This window comes from Prunus dulcis, chromosome 5, assembly GCF_902201215.1.
Source record: "Prunus dulcis chromosome 5, ALMONDv2, whole genome shotgun sequence".
NCBI classification, from domain to species: Eukaryota; Viridiplantae; Streptophyta; class Magnoliopsida; order Rosales; family Rosaceae; genus Prunus; species Prunus dulcis.
This window is the reverse complement of record NC_047654.1, coordinates 12,469,548-12,495,975: the sequence shown is the minus strand read 5'-3', so window position 1 is coordinate 12,495,975 and position 26,428 is coordinate 12,469,548. Positions and strand designations below refer to the sequence as shown.

The following is a 26,428-nucleotide window of genomic DNA, read 5'->3' as shown; positions in this document are numbered from 1 at the left end:
TGTTTTTGTGTTTCCTTTCTTCTAAAACTCATAATAATTTCTAACTAGTCCTAATAATTAAACATATTAAGTGCATTTTACTTGGTTCACTAATGTGATACATAAATAACTCGAATGTTAAATTTCTCGATTGTGTGTGACGATAACAACACGTGTATATTGTTGTATAATTATAATTTGAGCTAAATTATTAAGAGCATCTCGAGCATCTCCAAGGGAGATGTTAAATACAAAACATTAAATTTAAATTTGATGACTGATATGGCAATTTGACATTTGCATACTTTTACGCTCCACCCGATATGTCAAATAAATAATTATTGTAGCAGTCAAATCATTTAAGATAAAGAAGAAAAATAAATAAATAAGGAAAATAATAAATGAAAGTAATAGTCACTTGTCTTTAAAAAATAATAAAATATTTATTTGACATCTTGTTTTTGAAATGTTAAAAATAACATCTCAATCTCTAGCCTTCATTTCACATCAACTTTGACACATCGGTTGGAATGATATGAGATGTTATTTCTAGCTGTTATATGTCTATGTGGCACGTTTGACACGTCGGTTGGAGATGCTCTAATATCAATACCAACGTTTTTCCATTTGTGGAACATCTGATGGGGCAACTTCCTAGACGGTTCAAAGAGCAAGACTACTTTCCATTTCAAGGAAAAGAAAAACGACAGCAGCAAGTCACAAGACACCCCCACCACAACCCCCTTTTTTTCCGCCTCCATAGGAAATTTACAGTCCCTTGTAAAGAAAACAACAGAAAAACGCGGTTTCTTCAACTAATCGCCATTTGTTTCTCTTTGCATTGATTCAACTAATTCTCATCTATTCTAAAGCAAAACGCGTTTTTTCTTAATCAACAGTAATAATATTTTTACAGTTTAAAATACCACTCATAAGTAGACATGAATTAGACTCGTTGACTGACGAAGATACTGTGTCAATTTTCTTACACTTAAATTCGATTTCTTACCCTTAAGTTCGATTCCATATGAGAGAGAGATAGGTGGGGCCAGGCATGAATAGAATAATATTTTCAGAGGGAAGTAGATTAAGTTGGTAGAGCGTGGTAGACTGGAGACTTAATTAGAGAGTTTAAACTAAGTTGGCGTTTCGTTTAATTTCCAGTTTCCATTTCGTTTTTCCTCTAATCAATCAAATTGGTTGAGAGCTTGAGATATTATTATAAATAGAAATAATATATAAAGAGACAGAAAAATACAAAGTAAGTTGAGAGTTAGCAGAGCCGAGGAGGGTGACGTTGACTGGCGGAGGAGAAGTCGAGCTGAGCTCAGTTTTCCAACCCGAATTGCAAGGGTCGAGTCGAGTTGAGTCTTTTTCGGAATGGGCAACTGCTTCTCTAACGACACCGGCGGGATGTCGGCCGTGGGTGGCACCGCCGCTGCTCACGGAAATCCCTACGACGGTCCGAACGACGCCGTCGATTTGTTCCTTAGGAATCGCGGCTACAACGGCCTCTTCTCTCAGATCGAGGTTACTTCTCTCTCTTGAATTTTCGTGAGCCATTTCTTTCTGTAACTGTCTTCTTTAGCAACTAGCAATTTGGATTGGACTTTCAGTTGAGCTTAAATCCGACGCCGTTCGGTGGGATCCTTTGTTCGAAATTGCATTTTTCTGTAGAACTTGAACTCGCTAAAGCTAAATTTTGATTGTGCGCTTGGATTCATAAATAATTAAAATAATTTGAAATGTGATATTCATTTCAAGAAACCTATTGCAGCTGAAGCTACTACAATTCTAGGAATTTTTTAGTAGTTAAAGCCCCCATTTGAGCTCTATAATTTCTTATTTTGTCTCTTTTCCAACAATTCACGTGCAGTTATCGTTTGCTGCAATAGACTTGCGCGATCGGGACGTGCTCTCCAAGGTTTGTCGCTCTACATTGAATATGAGGAACCATTACTTGCAGTTTTCTACTATTAAATCCATAGCCTAGGCTAGTTTGGATAGTTGATGTTTGAATGGAGTCCTTTACTATCGTCGTGCTCTTGTTCGCAATTTATTGATTCACAAAGTTGATTTACTCATTGCAGTCGTGTTATACAACGTTTATTATGCTTAAATGAACTGTTTTTGAATTTAAAACCTGATGGTAAGATTTGCAACTCACACTTTTCTACCTGAAGATGAACACTTCATTTGACGGCTACTGTAGCTATTTTCAGGATTAAATTATGGATGTAGCAATCCTGATTTATTTTCAGTGCTAAGACCCCTTTTATTTGCCCTATTTCATACTTCTGATGTAGTTCTCAAAGTTCATTTTCTTCTATCATGTTAATGGTAGTTCTTTTTGCTTTGCTCTCATGCTCCATATTTTAGTTGTGTAAATTTTTCTTTTGTTTCAGGAATGTCAGTCTGTTATTCATGAATTTTATTTTCTATAGAGTGATCCCATGGTGGTTATTTATACAAAAGGAAGAGATGGAGGACTTTCAGAGCTTGGTCGCACTGAAGTAGTTCTAAATTCATTAAATCCAAAGTGGATCACAAAACATAATATCACTTATCATTTTGAGGTTGTGCAGACTCTGGTGTAAGTTTAAAGCTTTTATCTCTTTTTCAATCCAGAAAACATGTCTTCAGTTTCACAATTATGTATCATATGGTATATTTTTCATCACAGGTTTCGTGTGTATGACGTTGACACTCAGTTTCACAATGTAGATGTGAAGGTACAAAATTTTATGATGCTGTGCCTGCATATAGTCATTCCTGTTCTTAAGCTAGAGTTCTGGATCATCCAGTTGTCCTCTGAAACTCTCTTTGTGGCAAGACAAATATGGTTATTTTCTCGTTTGGCAAAAAGTCAAATCAAATGGAAATTGATTTGTGAGGGAAACTTTCTTGTTTTTCTTTTTGCTTTTAGTGTTCTGTATTGGTAACTTCACATTATAGTTCATGTATTAACACAAAGAGTTTCCACATCTTACTTTAATTCAGGTGCTTGCAAGCATAACGGGTTCATAATAGGTGGTTTTACTTGTGCAGATGCTTAGGTTGGAAGAGCAACAATTTCTTGGTGAGGCAACCTGTGCACTGTCTCAGGTATGACATAGTGACCATTTCTGTGGAAGTATTAAACAATCGGAACATCTATGATATTCTATCTAGACTTCCAAAGTTGACCAATATGCGCAAAACCTGCTTGAAACCAACTAAATCCAGACTCCTAAGTGGGTACAGAATAGAGGTTTTGTTGCCTCTGCAAAGGTGGGCCGACCTAAACCTGATGCATCAAATCAAAGAATAGAAAAGGTCTTCTACTTTGGGTGCTTTAGCTGAGCTTCATCTCTCAGACACGTTACAACGCAATATATATATATATATATTAATATAATATAATGAGAGAGAGGGAGAGAGAGAAGCTCTCATCATGTGATGAAAGTCTCGATCTCTCTAATCTGAGAAGTATTTTAGTTCATCTTTCTAGTGTATCTGGTTTACCAAGATACGTTAGTGGAAATTATTTATTCAACAAGGACTATACCTGAAGCTCTGAAATCTGATGCTTTTACCCTTTAATTCGTCTTTCTACCTGTGCAGATAGTTCCTAAATCAGACAGGTTATTAACCCTCGATCTTGTATATAGAGAAGACTCAGAGCCAAGCAGATCCAATCGTCATAGAGACCGTGGAAAGCTCATTGTGCATGCTGAGGAATCTGTTAGCTCAAAGACAACGGTAGAGATGAGTTTAAGGTGTTCAGATTTGGAATACAAGGATCTCTTCTCAAAAAGTGTAGGGGCTGTGGAGTTATTCTTTCTTTCTTTTTGGATATCTATATTTATGAGCATTTCTAGATATATGCATGCTTGGCCAAATGGAAATGGTTTATGTTTTGACACATGTTCTGATTTGTCTTACAGGACCCTTTTTTGATAATATCAAAACTTACGGAGAGTGGGACCACAATTCCAGTTTGCAAAACAGAAGTCATAAAGAATGAGCTCAAACCCTCATGGAAACCAATATATTTAAATATTCAACAAGTTGGAAGCAAGGTATAAACAAGTTTCTTTTCGGTGCCAGCATAAGTCTGAATTAGTGGAGATTGAGTTTGCTGGGTCTATAATGCTTTGCCCCTTTCTATTTTGTCACAGAATGCTTTGTTCATTTAGTTCCCATGGAAAGTCAAAGATTTTGGTGGTTTAATTTGTTAACTTAATTTGTCCATAATGTGGCTACTGTCACTATAAAAATATGCTGACACTGAGAGCTCCATCTTAGTAACCATGTGGTTTAACAGGCAAATTCCATCAGTAAAGATGTATGTGGGTATTTGTGATAAGAAGCAATGCTTCTTCATAGCTTGATCATATTGTGCTTCTCCTATTGTTTCTAATAGCTTTCTCATTTTAAGTTTTATTATTAATCTGCAGGATAGCCCATTGATAATGGAGTGTTTTAATTTCAATAACAATGGCAAGCATGATTTGATTGGGTAAATAAATATCTATTTCTTCCATCTTGTTCCCTAATTCCTATGAATTTTTGTTTTTGTTTTTTTTACATTACTGTGCGTTTATTGTTGAATAAACAGCAAAATTCAGAAATCACTGGCAGAGTTGGAAAAGCTTCATGCTATTGGGCAAGGAGAGAATTTATTTTTACCAACCACTGTTGGGCATGATTACCACAACAAGGTAATATAGTAACATAATATATTTTTAAGTGAATTTCCATCCCAATCTCTCTTAATTTACAAGTTCTCGGGACTTCATTGCAGATACTAAAGAGCCAACTATTTGTGGACAAGTTTACGGAGAGCATCCAGCACACCTTCCTTGATTATTTGGCTGGGGGCTGTGAATTGAACTTCATGGTCGCTGTTGATTTTACAGGTGCTTATGTACAAGTATTTGTTACTTAACTTTAAAAAAAAAAAAATGATGAGTGCAACTAGATGCTTCCTTTGGCTTGAGAAATATATCTTCGTAGTTCATTGTTCAATTATATGATAGAAGTGATTGTCACTAGATGTTAGTCTTGCAAATATTTCTAAATCATGGTTGCAAAGTTGTTTGCTATAGTATATATAGGAAAGCATTGTTATAGCTTATTATTTTGAACTTCGCTTATTCTTTCCCTCTTATAAATGCAAACTTGTTCAGAATGAATCATATAGTACATGCTAAATTGTCTTATAAAATTCACTCATATTCCTTGGTTATCAGCTTCAAATGGAAATCCTCGCCTGCCTGATTCTTTGCATTATATAGATCCTTCAGGACGGCCAAATGCATACCAGAAAGTGAGAATTAGGTCCCTTTATTATAATTTTCACAAATTATTCCTTTATTCGGACCCATATGATTGTGACATTGTTTTTCAGGCAATCATCGATGTTGTGGAGGTGTTGCAGTTTTATGATTCAGACAAGCGCTTTCCTGCCTGGGGATTTGGAGCCCGACCAATTGATGGTCCAGTAAATCATTGTTTCAACTTGAATGGGAGTAGTCATTACTGTGAGGTGAAATAGTTTATGACCAGAACTTGCTTTTGTTATCTTAAACTTTGTAGCTTCTTTCTCTGTATTAAGGACTCTGTAAATCTACTTCTTTCAGGTTGAAGGAATCCAAGGAATCATGATGGCATATACAAGTGCCCTCCAAAATGTTTCTCTTGCAGGACCAACTCTTTTTGGACCTGTAATTACCAATGCTGCATTAAATGCCAGCCAGTCTGTTGCAAATGGTGGACGAAAATACTTTGTTTTGTTAATAATCACGGTAAGCATAAATGGGGTTGAATATGTTATCCTATGTGTCCCTGAACTTCTTTTAGACTTCAGTTTATCAAGACTGTTCAGTTGGTAATCTTCTAGTTCTTTTAGTACTTGTATTATATGTCTCTGAAGTTGTTTTAGTACTTGTATATATCTCTGAAGTTCTTTTAGTTGACTTCAACTTTATTCTAAAATTTCACTGCCGTAGGATGGAGTAGTGACAGATCTCCAAGAAACCAAAGATGCCCTCGTGAAAGCATCTGACCTGCCATTGTCAATCCTCATTGTTGGAGTAGGAGGAGCTGACTTCAAAGAAATGGAGGTATCTCATTCCCTTGTGTTTGTAATGCTGGAATGTCTTGTGTTACAGTACCGATTGTTTTGATTGCAAAGTCATACTCTGAATAAAAGCCTGAATGCTACAACTTACTATCTCCACTTTCGTTGTAAAGATTTTGGATGCTGACAAGGGTGAGAGACTTGAAAGTTCGACTGGACGTGTGGCTTCACGTGATATAGTTCAGTTTGTTCCATTCCGAGATGTACAAAGTGAGTCTTTTTTTCATTTCTGGCAAACCAACTTTGCGTAGTGGCTTTAGCAATTCTTTCTAGGTGGGCAGTAACTTTGCTTTGATTTGCAGGTGGAGAAATTTCTGTTGTTCAGGCACTTCTAGCAGAGCTACCTTCTCAATTTCTGACTTACATGCGATCCAGAGATGTCAAACCAATTTTGTGATCATGTAAAGAACTGTACATATGAAGATTTGATCCTCACGCAGTATGAGCCTGAATATTTTTTGCTGTTTTTTTTTCCCCTTTTTGGCTGCATTGAAATTCAAATGTGGTTTTATCATGAAGAAAAACAATTCTATGTTGCATCGTCACATTCGAGTTGGGCTGGCTGTAGCTGCACAGTCCTCGTGGCCTTGGTGAGACAGCCCAATTAAAGTGTCCACGGCTTTTCTTTACCAGGCTAGGGTTCTACAATTAGAGGCCCTACACACGACGAAGCCAGAGTTATGGCTATAGGCGACTGGGTTATCTTTCAAAATCAACAATTAGAGAAAGATGTGAAGAACAGTTTCAGAATAGAAATACAAGTATCTTCATCTTTTCGAAATGGAATCTGTATGAAGTGTTCAAAATGCTGCATAATCTGGATTTTTTTTTCCCTTTCCGAATTTTGTTTATCATGTTGCAAATTTATATGTTTCGTGGCATTAGAACTGTGTGTCGCACCAAACAGCAATGTCTTTTGATGGGCTTATCATGAACTTTTAAGGATGTCAGCAAATCAACTATCTTGAATGTAATTGTCATTAAAAAAAAATAAAAAAAAACATTAACTTCCACAAAGAGAGAATTAATAATAACGTCTCCTCCAGCACTTTGTAGCCTGGAAACCAGGCGCGGCTGTTCCATTAAAACCCAAAGGAAGCTTTAGATTGCAGATGGCATTGCCGGAGAGGAACGTTTCCTTGAAAGCAATCAAAAGGTCAACACTGTAAACGCCGGCAGCGGTCCCCAAACTATACTTGTTAAAATTTGATTCCGCAAACAGCACCAACTTCTGCCCTTGAACAGCCACATTCTCAAAGCTGACAGTGGTATTAGGGTTTTGGTGAAACGATGCAGTTTCGTTCACCAAAGTCACAAAAGCAAACCTCGTCTTTCCATAATATGCAGTGACTTGGATGTCACTGTACTCGAGGCCGATGTACTTCTTGGAGTTTGTGATGGTGATGTTGAGGGCAAGGTTGTAGGAGAGAGAGTGGTTGGTTTTGGTGTAGTTGAATTGGGTAAGAGAAGCATTGTCGACGGAGAATTTCGGGACGGTGGGAATCTCTGTAATGTCGCTAAATATCATTCCGCAAACAAATATTATGATCAGGGCAAATCTCACTACGTCTGGCTTGGTAATTTTGAGATCGTCTGTTTCGTCGAAAGAAGGGAGGTAGCTGCTGCCAAAGCTGTCATCTTTTGCAGACATGGCTGGCTGCTAAAGAACGGGAAGAAAATTGGAGAGCTTCAGCTAATTTGAGGGCTATAGAATTAGGTTAGAAATTTTTAGAATACAATGGTGTACAACACACAAGGAAGGAAGGAAAGTAATTATAGGGGAGTGGGGGAGAGGAGAATAATCAGGAAATTGATTATGCATATCCGGAATATTTCTAGAAAAATCTGGAAAATATATTTTATCATCATCCATGGTTTAAGGGATTGGAGTTGTAGAACAACATGGTACGAATCTTTAGGTGATATATTACGTACGTATACGTTTGAAACTCAAACTGAAAAGTCAAATTATGACCAAATCAAGTCACTACATTATAAAAGGGGTAGAAAAAGGAAGAAATCAACAAAATTTACTTCTTATATGTGAATATTAATTAGGGTTTTCGGTTTGATCTTTACTTGTGTAGTATTACTAATTCACATATTACAATACATGTTTTTAAATACTAATATTATACCTTAAGTAACATCACACCTTGAATTATTACAATACATGTATTTAAATACTAATATTATACCTTAAGTAACATCACACACATGACGGTGTGACTATCACACTTCAATATTTTGTGAGAATTGTTTGATCGCTTTTTTTTTTTTTCTTTTTTTTTTTTTTTCCAAATGCTAGGGAGATTGCATTTATAAATTACGCCATAAGTGCAGTACAAATACAAAAGGCTCAACGGCTAAAATAAACGCCTCTGAGAGGCTACCCCAAACACAAAATAGGAGCTTTAGTAATATACCCAAAATAAGAGCTGAAATTAAATATAAAAAAACCCTACATAAAATGCACTTTAAAAATATACCCAAAAACTATTTACTACATACAAAATGAGTGTTGAACTTCCTATAAATTACATGGGTGCCACTAACTAACTTAAAAGAAGCCCAATACAAAAAACACAAAAAACACAAAAACAAAAAAATCCAAAAAAAACTCAACCCAGATTTTTTTTAAAAACCCAAACTTAAGTATTTTAAAAAAAAAAAAACACGAAAACCAAGGGCATGTCCCCACGACCCTTCATTTTCCACCGAATCTCTAGAAACCATGTCATAGAAGTACATTGTTAATATCATGTCATACAAGTACATTGTCAATACCATTTCATAGAAAAACATTGTTAATATCATTTCATATAAAAACATTGTTAATACCATTTCATACAAACAAAAAAAAACATTGTTAATACCATTTCATACAAAAAAAAACATTGTTAATACCATTTCACACAAAAGTATTGTTAATAACATTTCATACAAAAAACCCAAAAAAACCCAACAAGACATCCGATATCCTTTGTAGAAACCACCTCCAATTGTCTACAGTTTCACTAGATACAATCGCAAAGGCAAAAGGAAATACCTCTACAAGAAAAAAAAGTACATTGTTAATACTATATTCCTAGTAAAAAATCACATTTTGCATATCATAAACTTCAAATGCACAACTATATATAGAGCAAAATATAGAGCATGCTTTGTTACTAAAAATCTGTTAATACTATCTCATAGAAGTACACTGTTAATACTATGTCATAGAAATCAACTTAGTTGCAGGGTATGAACAGTATAACAACTATTCATACCACTTACTAGAAGTTGACAACTACATCATTTCATTTGCATAATAAGTACGATAAAAATTTACAACTCCATACCACTCAAAATCAACTACATCATTTCATTTGCATAATTAATTGATCCTTCATCACTCTACATACCATAAACATTGAATCGGAGTGGCTCCCACACATACTTCTCACCATCATTGTGCTTGGTGGTAACAATGACCTTATCTGCAACAAGATAAGCACCAGCAGCCAAGGCTTCCATAAATTCCTTGGTGCCACCCTTGCAATGGTACCAAGGTTGTTCACCAAATCTGACAACAAGAAATAAGAACAAAATAATTAAGCATAATAGAATAATTGGAACAACACAGATAACAATCATAAGCCCAAAGCACATAACTGATAAGGTGAAATAGTATACAGAATTTGAATAGTATGTCATTTCACTATAAACTACGGGGATAATATGAAACCATTCACTCCCCGCGTCAAAATTTCAATAGATATATGCTGAACCAATAAGAGAATAACATAGATTTTCTAAATTGAACTAAGAAATCCATATTCATAATTCAACAGGGCAGAAAAGGCAAAGAAACTCCATATAGTATATCAATAGAGGCAAATAAAAAGAGGATATCTTGTTTTTCATTCAATAGTAAGCTCTGTGGGTTAAGTCACAGCGCATTGTGCTACCTCCGCAAATCAAATAGGCAATGCTCTGCCGCCACCTCCGCAGTTGTAACCCCCGTTACCACCACCGCCGCTTCCACAAGACTGGGCCTTGTTGACGGTGATGTTACGGTCGTCGAAGTTCTGGTCGTTCATGCCTTCGATCGCGTCCCTCATGGCCTTCTCGTTGCTAAAGGTGACGAAGCTGAAGCCCCTGGACCTCCCAATCTCACGATCGTTGATGATCTGGAAACACAAAAAGAAACCAAATCAAATCAAATCCGTCCATCAAAACCAAAACGCCAGAGTATAATCAAACAAATACACAATAATAAACAAAAATGAAAAGGAATCTATCTATCTTCAATCTTTGGGAGAGAAAGATCAAGTAACATAGAGAAACAGAAGATCGGGTAGCAGAGAGAGAATATACGTCAAACGGCCCTTCGATTCGATGATCTCACCAACGAAGAAAAGGCTCTCTCCAGCGCATCATTGTCGGTGGCCCAGGAGAGCCCTCCGACGAAGCTTGGAATGATAAGGTTGAACAAAAACTGAGGTGGAAGAACAAAAACTGAAAATTGGGGTTGAAGATGAAGATGAGAGACTGGAGGTCGTGAAATGAATTTTGATCTGGTGCTGATTAATTCCAATTTTATGTTAAAAGGGTAATAAAGGTATTTCATCTTAATAATTAAATTAAAAAAATATACAGCTGTTGAGTTTTGAATTTATTTTGAATGTGTTTATATACATTAAATAATAGGGCTCTTTAGTTTTAACCCATAAAAAACTTAACTAATTAGGAAGAAAGATAATTAATTTTGCTTAATTAATATAAAACCAAAGCCACCTAATTTTACCAAAAAGACATCCAACAACCCTAAAATTACTACATGTGCCATTGTGCTTAACTGTCAAATACAGTTTATTTAATTATAAACCAAAACTTAAAACTGTCAAAACGACATAACATTCCCACAAAACACAACACAAAACGACACTACTCAAATTTAATCACTTCAAAAACTGGTTTCGCGCGACCTTTCATATCCCACTGCAAACCTACAAACTATTCTCCAAAAACGAAGCCGATGAGCAGCAACGGGACGACCAGAAACCGACGAGCAACGGCGACGACGACCAACGACGAGCAACGACCACAGACGACGACCACCGACGACGCTAAAGCCGTAAGAAAATGAATCAGTACTCTCTTCGATTTTAGGTTTTACACCGACGACGGTTTCAGTACTATTTTTGCCTTTTGATTTCTGGTTGTTTGTAGCAAATTTTGACCAGAAACTGCAGTGCATATCACAAAATGGAACAAGAAATGTCACCACAAAAGAATGAAGCTGAAAACCAACCAAAGCGCAGCATCAAAACGATGGCTCAAAAGAGTAAACCAAAGCCAAAGCCAAACTATGATCGGAAAGCAAAGCACCCGGACTATGTCCAATTTCGGTGCAATGCCTATGCTTTCAACAGCATCATTAGAGACATAAAGGACAAGCTCAATGAAAGGCAGAAGAAGCTTCTCAAGAAAATCCCTTTCTGGAACTTGATCGAGCTGTTTTACCACCAAAGAATTGACATGAATAACATGAATAAGTCGGACCTTGACTTAGTACAGCTGCTCAAGACATTTGATCCGGATACAAAGTCCTTCAAATTTGGAACCAAATCATTCCAAATCACAGGCAATGCAGTGACTCAGATTCTAGGACTGCCAAATGAAGGCAAATCTGTCAAACTTGTCAATGATAGGTACACTGCTACCTTCAGAACAAGGCACTTTGGAGAAAAGGGAAAACCATCAAAAAACCAGGTAGAAGCAGAATTACAAAAGACAATTGCCTTGGCAAACCAACCGAAGAAAGAAAAGGCAAAGACAGAGCAAAAGAAAAAAAACGAACAAAGGAAAAGAAAAGAAAGAAGCTGAAGAAGAAGAAGAAGAAGAAGTTGATTACGACAAGGAGGTGGTCAGCCTAATATTGATTCTGCTGTGCATGACATTCCTTTTTGCCAACTCTTCATCTACTTTGCATTGGAAATTATTTGAGCATTGTGTGAATCTAGACACACTTTCAAGCTATTCGTGGGCAAGAGCTGTTTCAGCCTACATGAATGAATCCTTGACCGCAAAAGCAAAAGCAAAAGCAAAAGCAAAGAAGGGAGGAGAAGCCTCTATAGGAGCTGTTTCGGGTTGCACTATCCTAATATTGGTAAGTAAACAGTGGCTTATGCAATGCATTTTGAGTTTTAGGCAATGCAGTTTCCATTTAGTGCAATTCAGTTTCCATTTACTGCAATGCAGAAACGGAAACTGCAACGCAGTTTCTGTTTTATCCTATGCAGTTTCCAACCTAATTTCTGATATATCTTGTTTTTGAACTGTGCAGTTTCTACTGTGTGAGAGGACAAACATCATACAACCAATCCTTGGCAAGGAGAAAGAAACTCCTGCCATTCTTAAATGGAGTCTTGTGGAACTCCACACAAGATTCAACCAAATAAAGGACTTGAATGACATCGAGGTATGCAATTTATCGCATGTTTTGTTTTAATGTATCTTGAATGTGAATCCATGCTAAATCATTCTCATTGTACAGGGTATTTTCAAAACTCCTAAAAAGCGAAAAACTACCAGGGAAGAGGAAGACACTGTTGAGAAGGTAATTGAAATATGTATACAGTGCATTGCAGTTTGTGTTTTCTACATTGCAGTTTGCATTTTATCCAATGCAGTTTCTGAATCATTCAATCTCATTGTACAGGGTATTTTGAAAACATATAAAAAGAGAAAAACTACCGGAGAAGAGGGAGACCCTCTTGACAAGGTATAAGAATCTCTAAACAGTGAATTATGCATTTCGGTTTTCGTTTCCTCCAATGCAATGCAGTTTCTAATTAGTTTCTGTTCAACATGCAGGAAAAAGAAAAAGAAGATGATGAGGGACAACAAGGAGAAGCAGAGGAAGCAGAAAACCAAGGAAAACCTGATGATGCTGATCAAACTCCAGAATTAAAAGAGGCTGGAAAAAAGAAAATGTTTGAGAATGAAGCTGGAAAAGAACCTCTTGCAATTCAAGACCTCTTGGTGAAGTCCATGACAGACCAAATCAACTACCGCCAACAACAAGATCCTAGCTTCGTTTGCCCGAAAAGATTACAACTGTGGAAGGATGAAAAAAATGAAGACAGTGAGAAGAAAATGAAGGAATTGTGGGATATATTTATCCAAGCAGAAAAGAGATCAAAGGAGAAGTGGAGTTGGCAACATACATGGAGAAATTAGATAATGAAGAATGTGTGACTGCCACCATGACAGTAGAATATACAGTTCAGCTTAATGAAATACAAAATCTGAAAAGGAGGATTGCAGAATTGGAAGGCAAGGAAACTCGTATTGACATGGAGAAGATTACAATTAAACTAAAACTAATCTTGTGAATTTCATGTATTCGAATCTGCAGTGATAACTTTTGGGCAGGACTCAATAATGAGAAAGTGACAAACCATGATCTCAAAGATATTGTATGGGACCTGGAACTGTCACAAAACGTAAGTATTTACCAATTCTATAACACACACTGCTCTGTATTTTTTATTTGTGCTACCTATATTACCCATTTATAATTCCATTTTTCTCCAATCAATGTGAAACAGGTTATTGAGGCTTATATCCAAATAGAGGAGGATAAAATAGAGCCCATGCAGACAGAGAGTCCACAGTACATGTCCACATGGACTTGGGTAAGTATTATTTTGAAAATTCAAAATTGTTTAAACAGACAATGCATTGCAGTTTTCGAAAAATATATACTAACAAATTGCCATTCTATGATATCAGGCTTACATGCAAAGCTTCCAAGAGCCATTTTGGCACAGGGACCTATATGAACACTTACTTGAAAAACTCGGGAAATGCAGTGTTCTTTTCTTCCCGATTATTTCAAAAGAAGAGTTCCACTTCACACTTCTCACATTTCACAAAAATGAACGAAAGTGGAGACACTACAATCCACTTAGATCGTTGGGACATAGAAAAGAAGAAAGGTGCATTGACATTGCTCGAAACTTTGTAAGTGGAATGAAACTGCCTTAATTTCTCAGCACAAACACAAACAGAAACTGCATTGCAGTTTCTGCATTATACATACTGCCTAATTTCAGACCAAAACTATAATATGCAATGCACTTATTACCATTTCTTTTTCTCTTTTTTTCTTCTTCTTTAAACAGGTTAATATTGTTGAAGGGTGGCTAGAATATATAAGACCTCAAGCACGAGTGTTCATAGAAACTAAAAAAAAACCAACAATTGTGAAGCAAAAGGAAGGGCCCCCGACAATTGTACAAAAAGATTTGACTCCAACTGAAGAACTCACTCTCAATTGGATTATGCAAAATCCATTGCAGTTTCCATTTGAGGATGACATGGAATGTGCTCAACAAACTGTATCTTCGTAAGAATTGTGTCTACTCAACTATTCATTACAGTTTGAAATCATTCAAAAGCAAAAAAAAACTAATCTCGTATTTCATTTGCAGATTGGATTGCGGCATGTTCGTCATGTTCTATATGGATAAAATAGCACAAGGACAGCCCATTCCAAAAAGCGTGGACAAGAAATTCATGAATGAATATCGAGCACAATATGTCACAAAACTCCTACACCACAAAAACTGTGTAATTAATCGTCTCTAGTGATTTGCCTTTCGTTAACTCAAGACAATATGTATCTTAATTCTTGTGGATGTTTGTAAATATTTCTAGTTATGGTATATGAGAACATATTTCCTATACATATAAACTGTAATATAATCTTGGAACAGGATGCAACAAAACGAAAAGGAAACAAACAAACTGCACTGAATTTTCTGGTCAAAAATACTGCAACAAATTAAAACTGCAGTGCAGTTTATATAAATAAATAAAAATAAAAAATCAGCTCAAAAAATGTGGAAAGAACCCAAAAGCCAAAGCCATAATCAAAGTACTAAAACTTTGTTCAAAACACATTTAAGTAGGTCAGCATTGAAATGTAGTTTCTGCTCATAATCTGCAACAAATAAACATAAACTGCACTGCAGTTTCTGCAACAAAATCTGAAATAAACAGAAACTGCAATGCAGTTTCTGCAACAAAATCTGAAATAAACAGAAACTGCAATGCAGTTTCTGCAACAAAATCTGCTCAAAATCTGAAAACAAGCATTGAATGGCAGTCGAAAACGAATATCCACTCATTAAACAATTGTATAATTTTCATTAACTTCAAAAAAGAATCACAATATCCAATTAGAAGCTGTGTAGCCAATTACAAGCAACTAAAACTGCAATACAGTTTTTGCAAAAAGTGCAACGCAGAAACTGACTATACATTCGCTAAACCATATCTAAAATAAAAAATTGTCAAATGAGAAGGAGTGTTCATATAATAGCCTTGCAAGTCTTCCTATTGTGCCCAACAACACTTCACCGACTGCATTTCAATGGCCTTTTAAATTCACCAAAAACTTTGATCCTCTTTGTTGGTGGTCTTCCGGCTGGCCTCTTTGTAATTGGCGGAAGCACAACTCCAGCTGCAGAACCATTGCTGCCCAATCCTTTCCCAATATCTGGAATAGGAAAAATAGGACTCTCATAGGCTTTTCGAAAGAAGTCGGTTTTGTAGTAACACTCCACGTAATCATAAACTGAATCTCTCTTTGCTAGGATTGCAGCCACCGCATGTGTGCAAGGAAAACCGTCAATTTGCCAAAGACGGCAAGAACAAGTCCTTTGCTCGAGATCAACCATCACAGAATAATCAGCAAATACTTCAAAAACAGTGCAATTAGAACGACGAACTGCCCAAGTCCTACCGGCCTCCGCATTTTCACAGAGTCTAGTTTCCATCTCCGGACACAAAACTGTTGTCCACTTCTCCGCTTCAAATCGTCGTTGAGAATTCAATACCATCAATTTCTGTCGAATCCCTTCTATCAAAGGTAGCACCGGCAAATCTCGAAACACACCAACCCAATTATTAAAGGACTCCGCTAAACTGTTTGCCATCTCCCCATAACGCATTCCTTTGAAAAATGCGTTGGCATAGTGATCTCTAGACAAATCAGATATAAATGCCTTCACTTTCAAACTCCCAACAATCACCAACTCCTCCATTGCTACCTTAAACTCTTCCTCCGTAACAGCATATGCGCATCTACTAAATAAATTGATAACACGGTCTTGGAGCAGTTTCTCATAACCTGACTTTGGGTACTTTGATATCAAATTCTGTTTGAGGTGATAATAACAGTAAGAATGAGGCCATCCGGGAAACACAAACCCCATTGCATTTAACAAACCTTGATTGCTGTCCGAGAAAAAGGTCACCACTCTCCCCATCGGTAGCAATATAGAAGCCAAATGTTGAAGAAACCAAGTCCAATTCTCCTCTGTCTCAGAATCAACAACTCCAAAAGCTAGAGGATAAAACCCTGCAAAACAAAACCAAAAGCACAAGTATAAGCAAAAAAGGGAAACTGCAGTGCAGTTTATGAAAACAAATCTGCTCAAATTTGAAAGGAAACCAAAAGCCAAATCCATGATCCAAGTACTAAAACTAAGTTTAAAACACATTTAAGTTCATGAGCAGTTACAACATTCCCACAGACATGCAAAAAATATTAATAAAATCGAATTATGAAACAAGAAACTGCAATGCAGTTTCTGCTAAAAATTGCAACAAATGAAAATCTGCAATACATTACAATAACCATACCTTGATTTCCATTCTTTCCCGAAGCACAGAGAAGCTGCCCCTTGTACTTGCTCTTCAAAAACGTAGCATCAATGAACAACAAGGGTATGCAATATTGAAATCCAGCAATGCAACCGCCAAAAGACACAAAAAACCGCCGAAAGCGATTAATTCCAGCTTCACAATCAAGAGTGCAGAGAGAACCAGTGTTAGTTTCCTTTACGGCGTCCGCATACCACACTAACTCGTTGAAGGACTTCGACTCATCACCGTGAACGTCCAATTTAGCTAACTCTTTGCCAAACCATGCGTGGTAGTATGAAATGTCTATACCATAATAATCTTTGAACTCGTGTATAATCTCAACTGGCTTCAGCTCGGGTTTTGCACGAATTCTGTCCACAATGAGGGAGGACACCACACGAGACCTCATCATCTTACTCTTTGATTCCCGTATCCGACCCGCACATGTATGAACATTATTTAACGTCCGAATTACAAAACTGCCAGTAGCTTCACAACGAGAAGCATAAACACGCCAGCTGCAACCCTCCAATTTCTTATTCGAACAAACAGCAACCACCCGCTTCTTGTCATTGCCGGCATATAAAAAATTAAATCCTACTTCAAGAGCGTACTTGCACAATTTCAACCGGAACTCCTCTGCACCACCGTCAAACTTCTGCCCCACATGATGTATGTATGTCTCCCACTCATTTGACAACAAAGGCTTAGCACTTGCTCTCTTCGACCTGCCCAAAAACTCGTTTCTGTCTTCGACAGTATTAGAACACGACGACTCGCCCTTTTCACATGCTATCAACTCCTTATTTACACAAAAATCACCACTATATTCACTGATCCCGCATAAATCCTTCACTAAAATATCAATAGTCTTCTCATTTGATATCAACAAAAATGTCCTCATCAAGTCCAAATCGCTATCCGTTTCTAGAAAACAACTCGGATAACTGGGCACCGAATACCGTAATGTGAAACAACCCAACTGCAAACCCCTAAACCTCATACACAAAGTCTTCAAAATATCAACCATGGATGACTATGATGAAACTGAAAACATGATGGTTTCCGACTTATATGTGCACTTGGCAATGACACACACCTCCATTAGCCTTGAAAATGCAAACAAAACAACAAACAAAAATAGAAAACAATTAAAATCACTAAATAATGTACATGAGCAGTTGTAACATTCCAATAGAAATCCAAATATTAGTATGAAATCGAATTATGAAACAAGAAACTGCACTACAGTTTATAGTCAAAAAATGAAATAACAGAAACAACATTGCACTTTATGTGATAACATACCCTTAAATTTGAATAGAAACCAAAAGAAAACCATGTTCAAAGTACTAAAACTTAGATAAAAACACATTTAACTCCATGAGCAGTTGTAACATTGCCTTTATGAAACTCCAACAAACAGATGCAGTTTATAACAGAGGAGGCAAAACAAATCGAATAGAAACCAAAAGGAAACCACGTTAAAAGTACTAAAACTAATATCAAAACACATTTAACTCCATGAGCAGTTGTTACATTGCCTTTATGAAACCTGCAGTTTCTGCCAACACTCCAACAAACAGATGCAGTTTATAACAAAGGAGGCAAAACAAATAGAATAGAAACCAAAAGGAAACCACGTTAAAAGTACTAAAACTAATATCAAACCACATTTAACTCCATGAGCAGTTGTAACATTGCCTTTATGAAACCAGAAACTGCAATTCAGTTTCTGCCAACACTCCAACAAACAGATGCAGTTTATAACAGAGGAGGCAAAAAAAATCGAGCCACAAAACTGAGCCACAAGATCGCGCCACAAAATCGAACCACAAAACTGAGCTCGAAAAACCCAAAACTAAAAGATTCGGCATGATAATCGAATGAAAGATTATCCAATTAGAAGGAAACAAGATTCGGCATGATAATCGAACGAAAAAGATTCGGCATGATAATCGAACAAAAAAACTGACAGATTAAGCATGATAATCAAACGAAAAAGGAAGAAATAAAAGGAAAACCAACCAGAAAATTGAGCTCCAACGGCGAGAACGAAAACGAAAAACCGTAAAAAATTTGCCTGCCAAACGAACGAAATCTGCTGCCAAACAAACGAGGACGAAAACGAAACAGAGAAGAACAGGAACTCGCGCCTTGTTTAAACATTCAGGGGCAAAAGCGTCATTTACTTTGTAGGTTTACAAATGGGCCAGACTTTTTAAGAAGAATGGTAGAATTGTCTTATCAGTTGTTATTTTTTACCTGGCCCAACGAATCTGGGCCTCTCTTTGGGCTAATCCAAAATAGTAGTTTTTTCCTATGTATTAAAACTGAAACCAAAATATCCAATATCTTACAAACTAATTAATAAAGTTAATTATGTCTAAAACCTAATTTTTCTTAAATAATATAGGGTATTTTTTATAGTTTTATGTATTTAACTAATTTTCTAAAAAATTTAATCATAATATCAAACTTATATGGTACACCTCCAGTTAAACAAGATTAGTTGAACTTTTTTTTGGACAAGATTATTTGAACTTTTTTTTAGAGAGACTTGATGATTTGTTAAAGTCCATGGGTTTCTTGGGCAAATAAAAAAGTCCATGGAGGCTTTCATGTTAGTGGGCCACTTTACATAAACTATTCATATCTTTTGAAAAACTTGGATTGGTCTTTAAAATTGGCTAGGCTCTTCTCTCAGGACAAGTACTTTGAGTTAATACATAAAACCTCTAATCAAGTTTAACACAACACACCTACCCTCATCCCTTTTCCACTTTCGTAATAATTAAGACTTGAATGAAACAGCAAGTTCGGCAACTATTTAATCAAATTAATTAGTAATTAAGATGCTACAAAGTGCATATGGGCGGTGCTTAGGCAATTGCCGCAACTTTATTCAATTTTTTATTTATACCTTCCATCATATATTTGGTTTTTGGTATATATAATTTGAAGGTCGAAATCAATTTGTGTCTTTGCATGCAGTATTTAAGTCTTTGTGGTTGTTTATAAACTTTTGCCACATTTAAAAACCTCAAGCAAAGCATACATGAACTTTGCCAAGTTAATTAGAGCGGATGTGCTCTCTAGAGTTGAAATTCTCATCTCCATAATTTAAAATTAAATTAAAATAAAATATCTTCTTTACAACCAAGCAACTAGTTGAGCCTTTATAACCCCATATGACAGAAAACCAAATGAGCATGAAAATGCATGCCAAATGCCAATACAATAGTTAAATAACTTCACATTCCATGCATGATGCATGCTTGACATATGCAGTGTGCAGATATTATTCAGTCCTCTTTCTCTTCTTTGGACAAGTCCATCAACATGTTAATGACACCATCATGCATGATGATCATATCGAGTATGTCAAAGAAGAAAAGCAATTAAATTACGTAAAATAATATTATATAGTAGTTTGGATTGGAATTTAAAAAGGGTAAGTGATGAGATAAGCTATGCGCAGTCCTTGGTCGCAAAAGTAAACGCCTAGCTTTATAGTTCAAAAAGAAAAAGGGAAACAGAATAGAAGGCCTTAAAGTTGGACCATATGCTTTTTCAACATATCAGCTCGTAAATTTCACACCACCAAGGAGGCCAGGACAAGTATATATGACTGTATCAAACCCTATCTCTCTCTCTCCTCTTCTTCTTCCTCCTTCCTCCTCCTTGCCATTGTCCTCTCATTTCTTTCTCTCTTCTTGATCTTGATTCATATACATGCACGTGCATCAAAAACAAGAAATATATGTACTTAGTTTCTAGCTAGCTAGCAGTAAGAATAATTAATATTGATGATTTAGCATAAAACTTCATCTATATATTCATCAAGGGTATCAACAAGGTCATAAAGTGGATCGAAAGCATGGGAAGAGGCCCTTTCCTGGTGATGAATCAGAGGAGAAAGCGGAGGATCATCAAATCTTTGAGCCGTTTTCCTCAGTTCGATCTCAGCAAGAGATGTCTGCCATGGTCTCAGCTCTAGCTCAAGTGATTGGAATCACTGACCAAACCCCAGTGGTTCAAGTGCCCGCCGAGCCATTGGTAAACCCCCTGCCCAGCGCCATGGAATTGCATGACGATCAACCTCCTCAACTGCAGGCTGCTCAAAATCAAGGTTTTAAATATGTGGACAGTTGACCAAGATTTTACATATATACATAGCTAGTACTTAAGCATGTTTCATGCTTGCTACTTTATTATTGATTGAGGTCTGCTATACTGACCTAGGATTCATATGGATCGATCGATCGATCGATCTACTTCCTAATTATTAGTTGATTTTGTGTAGATTTATAAGTCCATCATGGATTCATGGACCATGGTCATCATTCTCTCTCTCTCTCTCTCTCTCTCTCTCTCTCTCTCTCAATCAATCAATCAGTAAGTGCCCTAATCAGGTTTCCGCTTATGATGGATTTAAGGTTTGCTGTAGATTTCCTACTAATGGTTCCATTTCCATCTTAATGATTGTCTTCTTTTGGTGGGCATCTTATTAATGATTGTTGATTAGAATTCTATTTTAATTTCATTTCCAAATTCTGAATCTTTTTGGTTCATTTTAACTTTTAGAAATCATAGTATATATGGGTTACATTATTATTTTTCTGATGAATAAGTAATTCATATGGATCTACTTGTTTCCTAATGCTTTTCCCGAGCAGTTTCTAGCCATATGTATTAATATTTGGTACACAATAACAACATATGAACAATGCTATACATATGTTACATTTGCTAATAATATTGAGAATAAGAACTATTATGGTCTCATATTAACTGACGGGATTCAGTGTACATATCATCCCCTAATAGAAGTGAGTCTTGCCTCTATTAGGGCAATAGTACACTAAGTGTTCAGTTAACATGGTACAAATAATATTCCGATATTGATGATTACCTCTCACAAGAGATGGATACTAGCTAGCTACCACATATCTTAAAGATCATGTCATGAGTGCTAAAGTATTCCTATACCATATCTACTTTCTATTTGAATGTACCTAATTAAGGTGCTTAGTTACTAATTTACCTGGCAAAACAAATTACATGTTTGTGAAGGTAATGTGAGGAGAAGGCACTATAGAGGTGTGAGGCAAAGACCTTGGGGAAAATGGGCCGCGGAGATTCGTGATCCAAATAAGGCAGCCCGAGTGTGGCTTGGAACCTTCGAAACAGCCGAGGCTGCCGCACTTGCTTATGATGCGGCAGCTTTGAGATTCAAAGGAAGCAAAGCTAAGCTTAATTTCCCAGAAAGAGTTCAAGGAGGAGATGAGTTGGGTTACCTCACAACAACTGGTCCACAGGACTTAGCAGCTGGGGGGAGTCGAAGAACTGAATTGGCTCATCACAATCAGCCTCTTTCTGATCATCAATATCAACTGCAGGCAAATCCCAATAATGTTAATTTTACTCAACCTGATCAATATGCACAATATTTTCGAGGCGGTAATTATGAGAACCTAAGTTATGATGTTTTACCAAGTACTTTTTACGAGAGAGAAAGATCATTTTTTTCCCAGACTTTATCAGCTACCACTACTACATCTTCATCATCATCTTCAGTGCCCTTCGTACCATCTCAACAAGAAGATCAAGATCAACATGTGCAACAACGACAGCCCTTAAGCTTTTCTATGGCGCAGCAGCCGTTTGGTTCTTCTTCTTCTTCGAGTTCAGACCCTTATAAGAACAAGAAAGACTTTGGACAGAACCCTTAGTATCAAGACAAGTTCCAAGTTTATCTGGGGGAGATGAAGAGAGAATGAAAAAGTGATCTTGGAGCAGAAGTCATGATTTTCATTCTATATATTTGTTTCCTTAAGTTTTCATGCATTAATTGTTTGTTTTTAGTTTTATGTTTTCTTGAATTAAACCCTTTGTTTGTCATGAAGCTATATAGTTTGCGAAAGTTGAACAGGGTTGACATTAGAAAGCCCTAGTATTTGTTTGACTGGAGAGAGAGATTTTCTGGTAATTAAGCTAAGTATATTAGAGAACATACCAGTTCCATTTATGAGGCTGATATGAGATGATGAGATAGAAAACTTGCCACCTTTTGAATTAAGATACATGGATTCTCCTAACCTTCCCAAGCACCCGAACCGGTCCGGTCGAAAACATAAACAGAAAATATATATAAAAAGTGACAAAGGGAAGAGCTGATCGATCGATCGATACATTGTATTTGTGCAAACAATAGATTCTCTAATACTATAAGGCAAAGGCCAGCACACAAGGGGACAATAGGCGGTGAATCTGGAGAGAGTCTGGCTATAAGGCAATATAAACACACACACAATTTGGTTTAGATAGAAGTGGCTAGAACGCGGGTTCGCAGCTAATTAAGGCCAGGAAATATTTGTTCTAAAAATCATTATAAAATGTCAACTAATTATAGTGGTCATAAAATTCGGCTATATGTGACAAATGTGTCAGCTTATGCTCTCGTTCCCAACTATATTTTTTATCTTCACCGTCCTTCTTGGCTATGTGTGACACATATACACAATTTTTTTATATAATCCTATATATAGAATTTGGCACGTTCAATATGTATTTGCTTAATTATATAATATATAGGTTCAATAGGATTTACGCAATTTCATCTAAAACTCCCAATTATAATGGTTATAAACCAAAATTAAGCTTCTTAAGGTCACGTTTGGTAGACTCGACTAGGACAGGATTGGACTATTTAGCACTAAGTCGGATTACAACCTCACTAGGTAATCAGGTTCTGTTCTAAGGGGTAGCTACTTAATTTCTTTTCATTCACATACATCCTACCTAGACTAATTAGTTTTTCTTTTCTTTTTATAGGTTTGCACTAGTTAATCAAAGGTTCAATTTTATTTGTGCACAAAACGTGTGGATTTGTTCAAACCGCACACGTTACATGCAATGTAAATGTGATTAGAAAACCCGGCTCCAAATAATTGTTTAAAGAAAGAACTCCTAGAGTGGAACGTAACCTAATTTTCAAATCAATCCATTTGATAATTACTGTTCCTTTTTTTTTATATAATTATGCCATGTATGTAACCACCATTTGAACCTCTTGTTGTGATCAAAGTCAAGTGGAATTCTTGAGTTGATTTACCTACAAGGAGTCAAAACTCATCAAGACATAAAAAGCTGGCCATCATCGATCGAATTCATAAACCAAGGACTTCACACTCTCCTCCAAGCTGCTATGTCCAAAAAACAAAAGAAAACAAAATCCTCAAACCTTAATTTCTTTGCACTTGGGCATTGCCTCAAGTTGCAAGAGTCAACACAATTATTTTTTTATAAAATTTTTTTTTTTAAAAAAAAAGATATATTCTATATTGTTCTAGCTTAATTTCGGGGAGATGCAAATGACCTACTAGTATAGTGGTTTGAAGTATTTATTCAATCAGGCAAGGTTTTGGGTTCGAGTTCTAACATCCGTATAATGTGTGAAAATTTAATATATTATCGCCCCTCTCAATCAAAAATGTCTTCAAAATAAAAAACTTCGGGTAGACAAATTGAACTTGAATTCGAGTGTAAAATGAAGAGTACATTACTCTACCCAACTAACCTATCCTAAGCTTTTATATCCAATACATACAAAATAGAACCATCCGAAATCGGCGGAATTGGCTCGGTATGTCCCACTCACGATTTTGATCGATCCATTCAATTAATTAATGAGTTGAGGAGCTGCTGTTTTGGCGGCTTCTCTTTGACGATGCTCTCTGTCTTTCGGCTCCATTCGTCAACCTTTACGGCTCCAATCCTTTTCCTGCTTAACTCGCTATTTTGGTTGTTTTTTAATTGGTCTTTTCTTCTCTTTGACCAGAAAAATCTCATACTATTATTATTGTAACTAATTATATTTTTGTGAACATCAAATTCATTGCGATAATTGCTAGGTTGAGAGTTCATCAGTCCCTTTTTTACATATGGATTTTATACCCAACAAAATAATATATAAAGTTCATAGCGATATAATGGATTGATCGTTCCAACTCTCAATTTTTCTATACTTAATTGTATATATAGAGTATAACGGTTTGGAATTTTTTTTTTTTTAGTACAAGCAATAGTCTAAATTAGTTTCTCACACACACAACTATAATGATGTGGGATTCAAACCTGAGACCTCTAGTTTGCAAGTTAAGATTATTTTTTATTAGGCTAAATCATCTCGTTGGTATAATGGTTTGGACTTTAAATTATGCATTAGCGTAGAATCCTTTATGGGTTAGAGTGTACATAAAACCCTAGATAGCCATAAATATCACAACCCAATCTCAAGCCCACCCTGATCAACGTCAACAAAGCCAGAGCCCAATAAAGATAAATAAACAGACACATTCCAGTGCTAAAATATGGAAATATAATCTGGAACCCTTTAACAATTCTCTCTAAAACATACCATCTCGAAATCTATATTGATTTGTCATCTTTGGGATCTTTATTTAGAAATATCTTAATTTGTTATTGCACCCTAACTAAATGCTTTCCTCATGAACTTACTAGAATGAAAATAATAACTTTTTTATATGCATACATTTGTGTTCTGTGTAAACTGGGGAATATGTGAGGAGGAGACAAAAATATAGAGGAGTGAGGCATTTTGCACGGTAGGGAAAATGGACGGCTGTGATTCACCATGCAAAGGAGCAGGTAGTCTGAATCAGCCGAGGCTGGTAAGCGTTTGTAGAAACCTTCTAGACTTAATTATTGGTTGTTAATCAATTCAGTAATTTGAAGACGGATAATCTCTATCTTGTTTTTCAATTTCCTATTTACAAAGGATAGGATGTTGATAGTTGTCTGTTTGTTTAGATGTGTATTGTTTTTGAATTTCAAACTGATGAGTTAAGCAGCTCTTGTTATCTTACTCTATAAATTCAGATGTAATTCACTTATTCAATCAATCAAAAACACAGAGTTCTTCATAATTTGCCATTGATTTGTTAAATGTTCGAAGTGTTGACTTGAGTCTCGTAATTAATCAAGGAGATTTATTTCCTCGATTAATTAAGGGATTTACTTGCTTATTTTATATAGTTGATTATATAACCTAAAATACTTCGGGTAGACAAATTAAACTAAACCTAAATCTTGATCTTGATGTATTTTAACAATTTAGTTTATGTAGAAGGTTGTAATTCATTATTATTGTTGAGACAAATTCATTCCAAGAATTCTTGTTATACACTCGTTCCAACCCTCAACTCTTTTTTCTAAGTAACGCACCTCTAAGACTTGTTTCACTTTGGAAATCTAGATTTTTCATATATAAATATAACTAATGTATCTCCTTTGAAAAGGATTTCTCCATAATTTCCATGAATGAGGTTTGGTTATCTGTAAAGGGGAGTTGAATGACTAGTATCAAATTGAATAGGGTTGACCTCCAAGGAAGTCCAACTTGCCCAATTTGCATATTTGCATCCGAAGTGTAGAATAGTAATCTTGGCAAAAAAGAAAGACAGGTGTAGAATGGTAATTAAATAATAATTGAACTAAATTAATTTAAAAATAAAAAGTCTGGAATGTTGGAGGATGTTTTTCTTTAAACGTCCACACCACGAGGACGAAATATATATATATATATATATATAT

At 36.1% G+C, this 26,428-nt stretch overlaps 7 protein-coding genes and 2 long non-coding RNA genes across 10 annotated transcripts; 4 read left to right on the top strand and 5 right to left on the bottom strand.

Moving 5' to 3' along the window:
- The first annotated feature begins 1,113 nt into the window (after nt 1–1,113).
- Nucleotides 1,114–7,031, top strand: LOC117629397 (protein BONZAI 1-like). 2 transcript variants are annotated; one of them, XM_034361973.1, is made up of 16 exons: nt 1,114–1,509; nt 1,856–1,903; nt 2,424–2,572; nt 2,663–2,711; nt 3,028–3,084; nt 3,583–3,777; nt 3,906–4,040; nt 4,419–4,480; nt 4,580–4,682; nt 4,766–4,880; nt 5,214–5,290; nt 5,372–5,509; nt 5,604–5,768; nt 5,973–6,086; nt 6,217–6,313; nt 6,406–7,031. In XM_034361973.1, the coding sequence occupies exons 1-16, from the start codon at nt 1,360–1,362 to the stop codon at nt 6,498–6,500; spliced, it is 1,749 nt and encodes a 582-aa protein (XP_034217864.1). In that variant the 5' UTR covers nt 1,114–1,359; the 3' UTR covers nt 6,501–7,031. The 2 variants fall into 2 exon arrangements, with proteins under 2 accessions (XP_034217864.1, XP_034217865.1); XM_034361974.1 differs by lacking the exon at nt 1,114–1,509 and having other exon boundaries at nt 2,385–2,572.
- Nucleotides 7,032–7,127: 96 nt separating this feature from the next.
- LOC117629059 (NDR1/HIN1-like protein 3) lies at nt 7,128–7,754 on the bottom strand. Its single transcript, XM_034361580.1, has one exon. The coding sequence runs from the start codon at nt 7,752–7,754 to the stop codon at nt 7,128–7,130; it is 627 nt and encodes a 208-aa protein (XP_034217471.1).
- A 1,287-nt stretch (nt 7,755–9,041) lies between these two features.
- Nucleotides 9,042–11,348, bottom strand: LOC117629058. The gene is made up of 5 exons (XM_034361579.1): nt 11,098–11,348; nt 10,497–10,671; nt 10,092–10,278; nt 9,511–9,585; nt 9,042–9,154 (listed from the first exon to the last, which is right to left on the bottom strand). Exons 1-5 carry the CDS (start codon nt 11,346–11,348, stop codon nt 9,042–9,044), a joined length of 801 nt encoding a protein of 266 aa, XP_034217470.1.
- Nucleotides 11,349–11,619: 271 nt separating this feature from the next.
- Nucleotides 11,620–14,844, top strand: LOC117629057. The gene is made up of 10 exons (XM_034361578.1): nt 11,620–12,260; nt 12,438–12,572; nt 12,648–12,710; nt 12,813–12,875; nt 12,968–13,311; nt 13,512–13,599; nt 13,705–13,791; nt 13,889–14,119; nt 14,281–14,504; nt 14,590–14,844. Exons 1-10 carry the CDS (start codon nt 12,045–12,047, stop codon nt 14,744–14,746), a joined length of 1,608 nt encoding a protein of 535 aa, XP_034217469.1. The 5' UTR covers nt 11,620–12,044; the 3' UTR covers nt 14,747–14,844.
- On the top strand, nt 13,500–13,941 carry LOC117628610. Its single transcript, XR_004585988.1, has 3 exons — nt 13,500–13,599; nt 13,705–13,791; nt 13,889–13,941. It is a non-coding gene; the product is annotated as an uncharacterized LOC117628610 (long non-coding RNA).
- A 672-nt stretch (nt 14,845–15,516) lies between the features above and the next one.
- LOC117629056 lies at nt 15,517–16,377 on the bottom strand. Its single transcript, XM_034361577.1, has one exon. The coding sequence runs from the start codon at nt 16,375–16,377 to the stop codon at nt 15,517–15,519; it is 861 nt and encodes a 286-aa protein (XP_034217468.1).
- A 576-nt stretch (nt 16,378–16,953) lies between these two features.
- On the bottom strand, nt 16,954–17,840 carry LOC117629055. Its single transcript, XM_034361576.1, has 2 exons — nt 17,023–17,840; nt 16,954–16,963 (listed from the first exon to the last, which is right to left on the bottom strand). Exons 1-2 carry the CDS (start codon nt 17,838–17,840, stop codon nt 16,954–16,956), a joined length of 828 nt encoding a protein of 275 aa, XP_034217467.1.
- A 2,648-nt stretch (nt 17,841–20,488) lies between these two features.
- LOC117627001 (ethylene-responsive transcription factor ERF113-like) lies at nt 20,489–22,805 on the top strand. The gene is made up of 2 exons (XM_034358865.1): nt 20,489–20,942; nt 21,887–22,805. Exons 1-2 carry the CDS (start codon nt 20,786–20,788, stop codon nt 22,543–22,545), a joined length of 816 nt encoding a protein of 271 aa, XP_034214756.1. The 5' UTR covers nt 20,489–20,785; the 3' UTR covers nt 22,546–22,805.
- LOC117627002 lies at nt 20,846–23,105 on the bottom strand. The gene is made up of 4 exons (XR_004585701.1): nt 22,830–23,105; nt 22,307–22,569; nt 22,111–22,206; nt 20,846–20,927 (listed from the first exon to the last, which is right to left on the bottom strand). It is a non-coding gene; the product is annotated as an uncharacterized LOC117627002 (long non-coding RNA).
- Between the last annotated feature and the right edge of the window lie 3,323 nt (nt 23,106–26,428).

Coding starts and splice junctions, on each gene's coding strand:
- LOC117629397 (XM_034361973.1), top strand. CDS start 1,360: ATGGGCAACTGCTTCTCTAACGACACCGGCGGGATGTCGGCCGTGGGT. Junction 1,510..1,855: donor GCCTCTTCTCTCAGATCGAG/GTTACTTCTCTC, acceptor ATTCACGTGCAG/TTATCGTTTGCTGCAATAGA. Junction 2,573..2,662: donor GAGGTTGTGCAGACTCTGGT/GTAAGTTTAAAG, acceptor TTTTCATCACAG/GTTTCGTGTGTATGACGTTG.
- LOC117629059 (XM_034361580.1), bottom strand. CDS start 7,754: ATGTCTGCAAAAGATGACAGCTTTGGCAGCAGCTACCTCCCTTCTTTC.
- LOC117629057 (XM_034361578.1), top strand. CDS start 12,045: ATGACATTCCTTTTTGCCAACTCTTCATCTACTTTGCATTGGAAATTA. Junction 13,312..13,511: donor TCAAAGGAGAAGTGGAGTTG/GCAACATACATG, acceptor TCGAATCTGCAG/TGATAACTTTTGGGCAGGAC. Junction 13,792..13,888: donor ACATGTCCACATGGACTTGG/GTAAGTATTATT, acceptor CTATGATATCAG/GCTTACATGCAAAGCTTCCA.
- LOC117627001 (XM_034358865.1), top strand. CDS start 20,786: ATGTCTGCCATGGTCTCAGCTCTAGCTCAAGTGATTGGAATCACTGAC. Junction 20,943..21,886: donor GCAGGCTGCTCAAAATCAAG/GTTTTAAATATG, acceptor ATGTTTGTGAAG/GTAATGTGAGGAGAAGGCAC.
- LOC117629056 (XM_034361577.1), bottom strand. CDS start 16,377: ATGGGGTTTGTGTTTCCCGGATGGCCTCATTCTTACTGTTATTATCAC.
- LOC117629055 (XM_034361576.1), bottom strand. CDS start 17,840: ATGGTTGATATTTTGAAGACTTTGTGTATGAGGTTTAGGGGTTTGCAG.
- LOC117629058 (XM_034361579.1), bottom strand. CDS start 11,348: ATGCACTGCAGTTTCTGGTCAAAATTTGCTACAAACAACCAGAAATCA. Junction 10,279..10,496: donor AGAGAGCCTTTTCTTCGTTG/GTGAGATCATCG, acceptor TTGTGTTTCCAG/ATCATCAACGATCGTGAGAT. Junction 9,155..9,510: donor ACTCCGATTCAATGTTTATG/GTATGTAGAGTG, acceptor TTTTTCTTGTAG/AGGTATTTCCTTTTGCCTTT.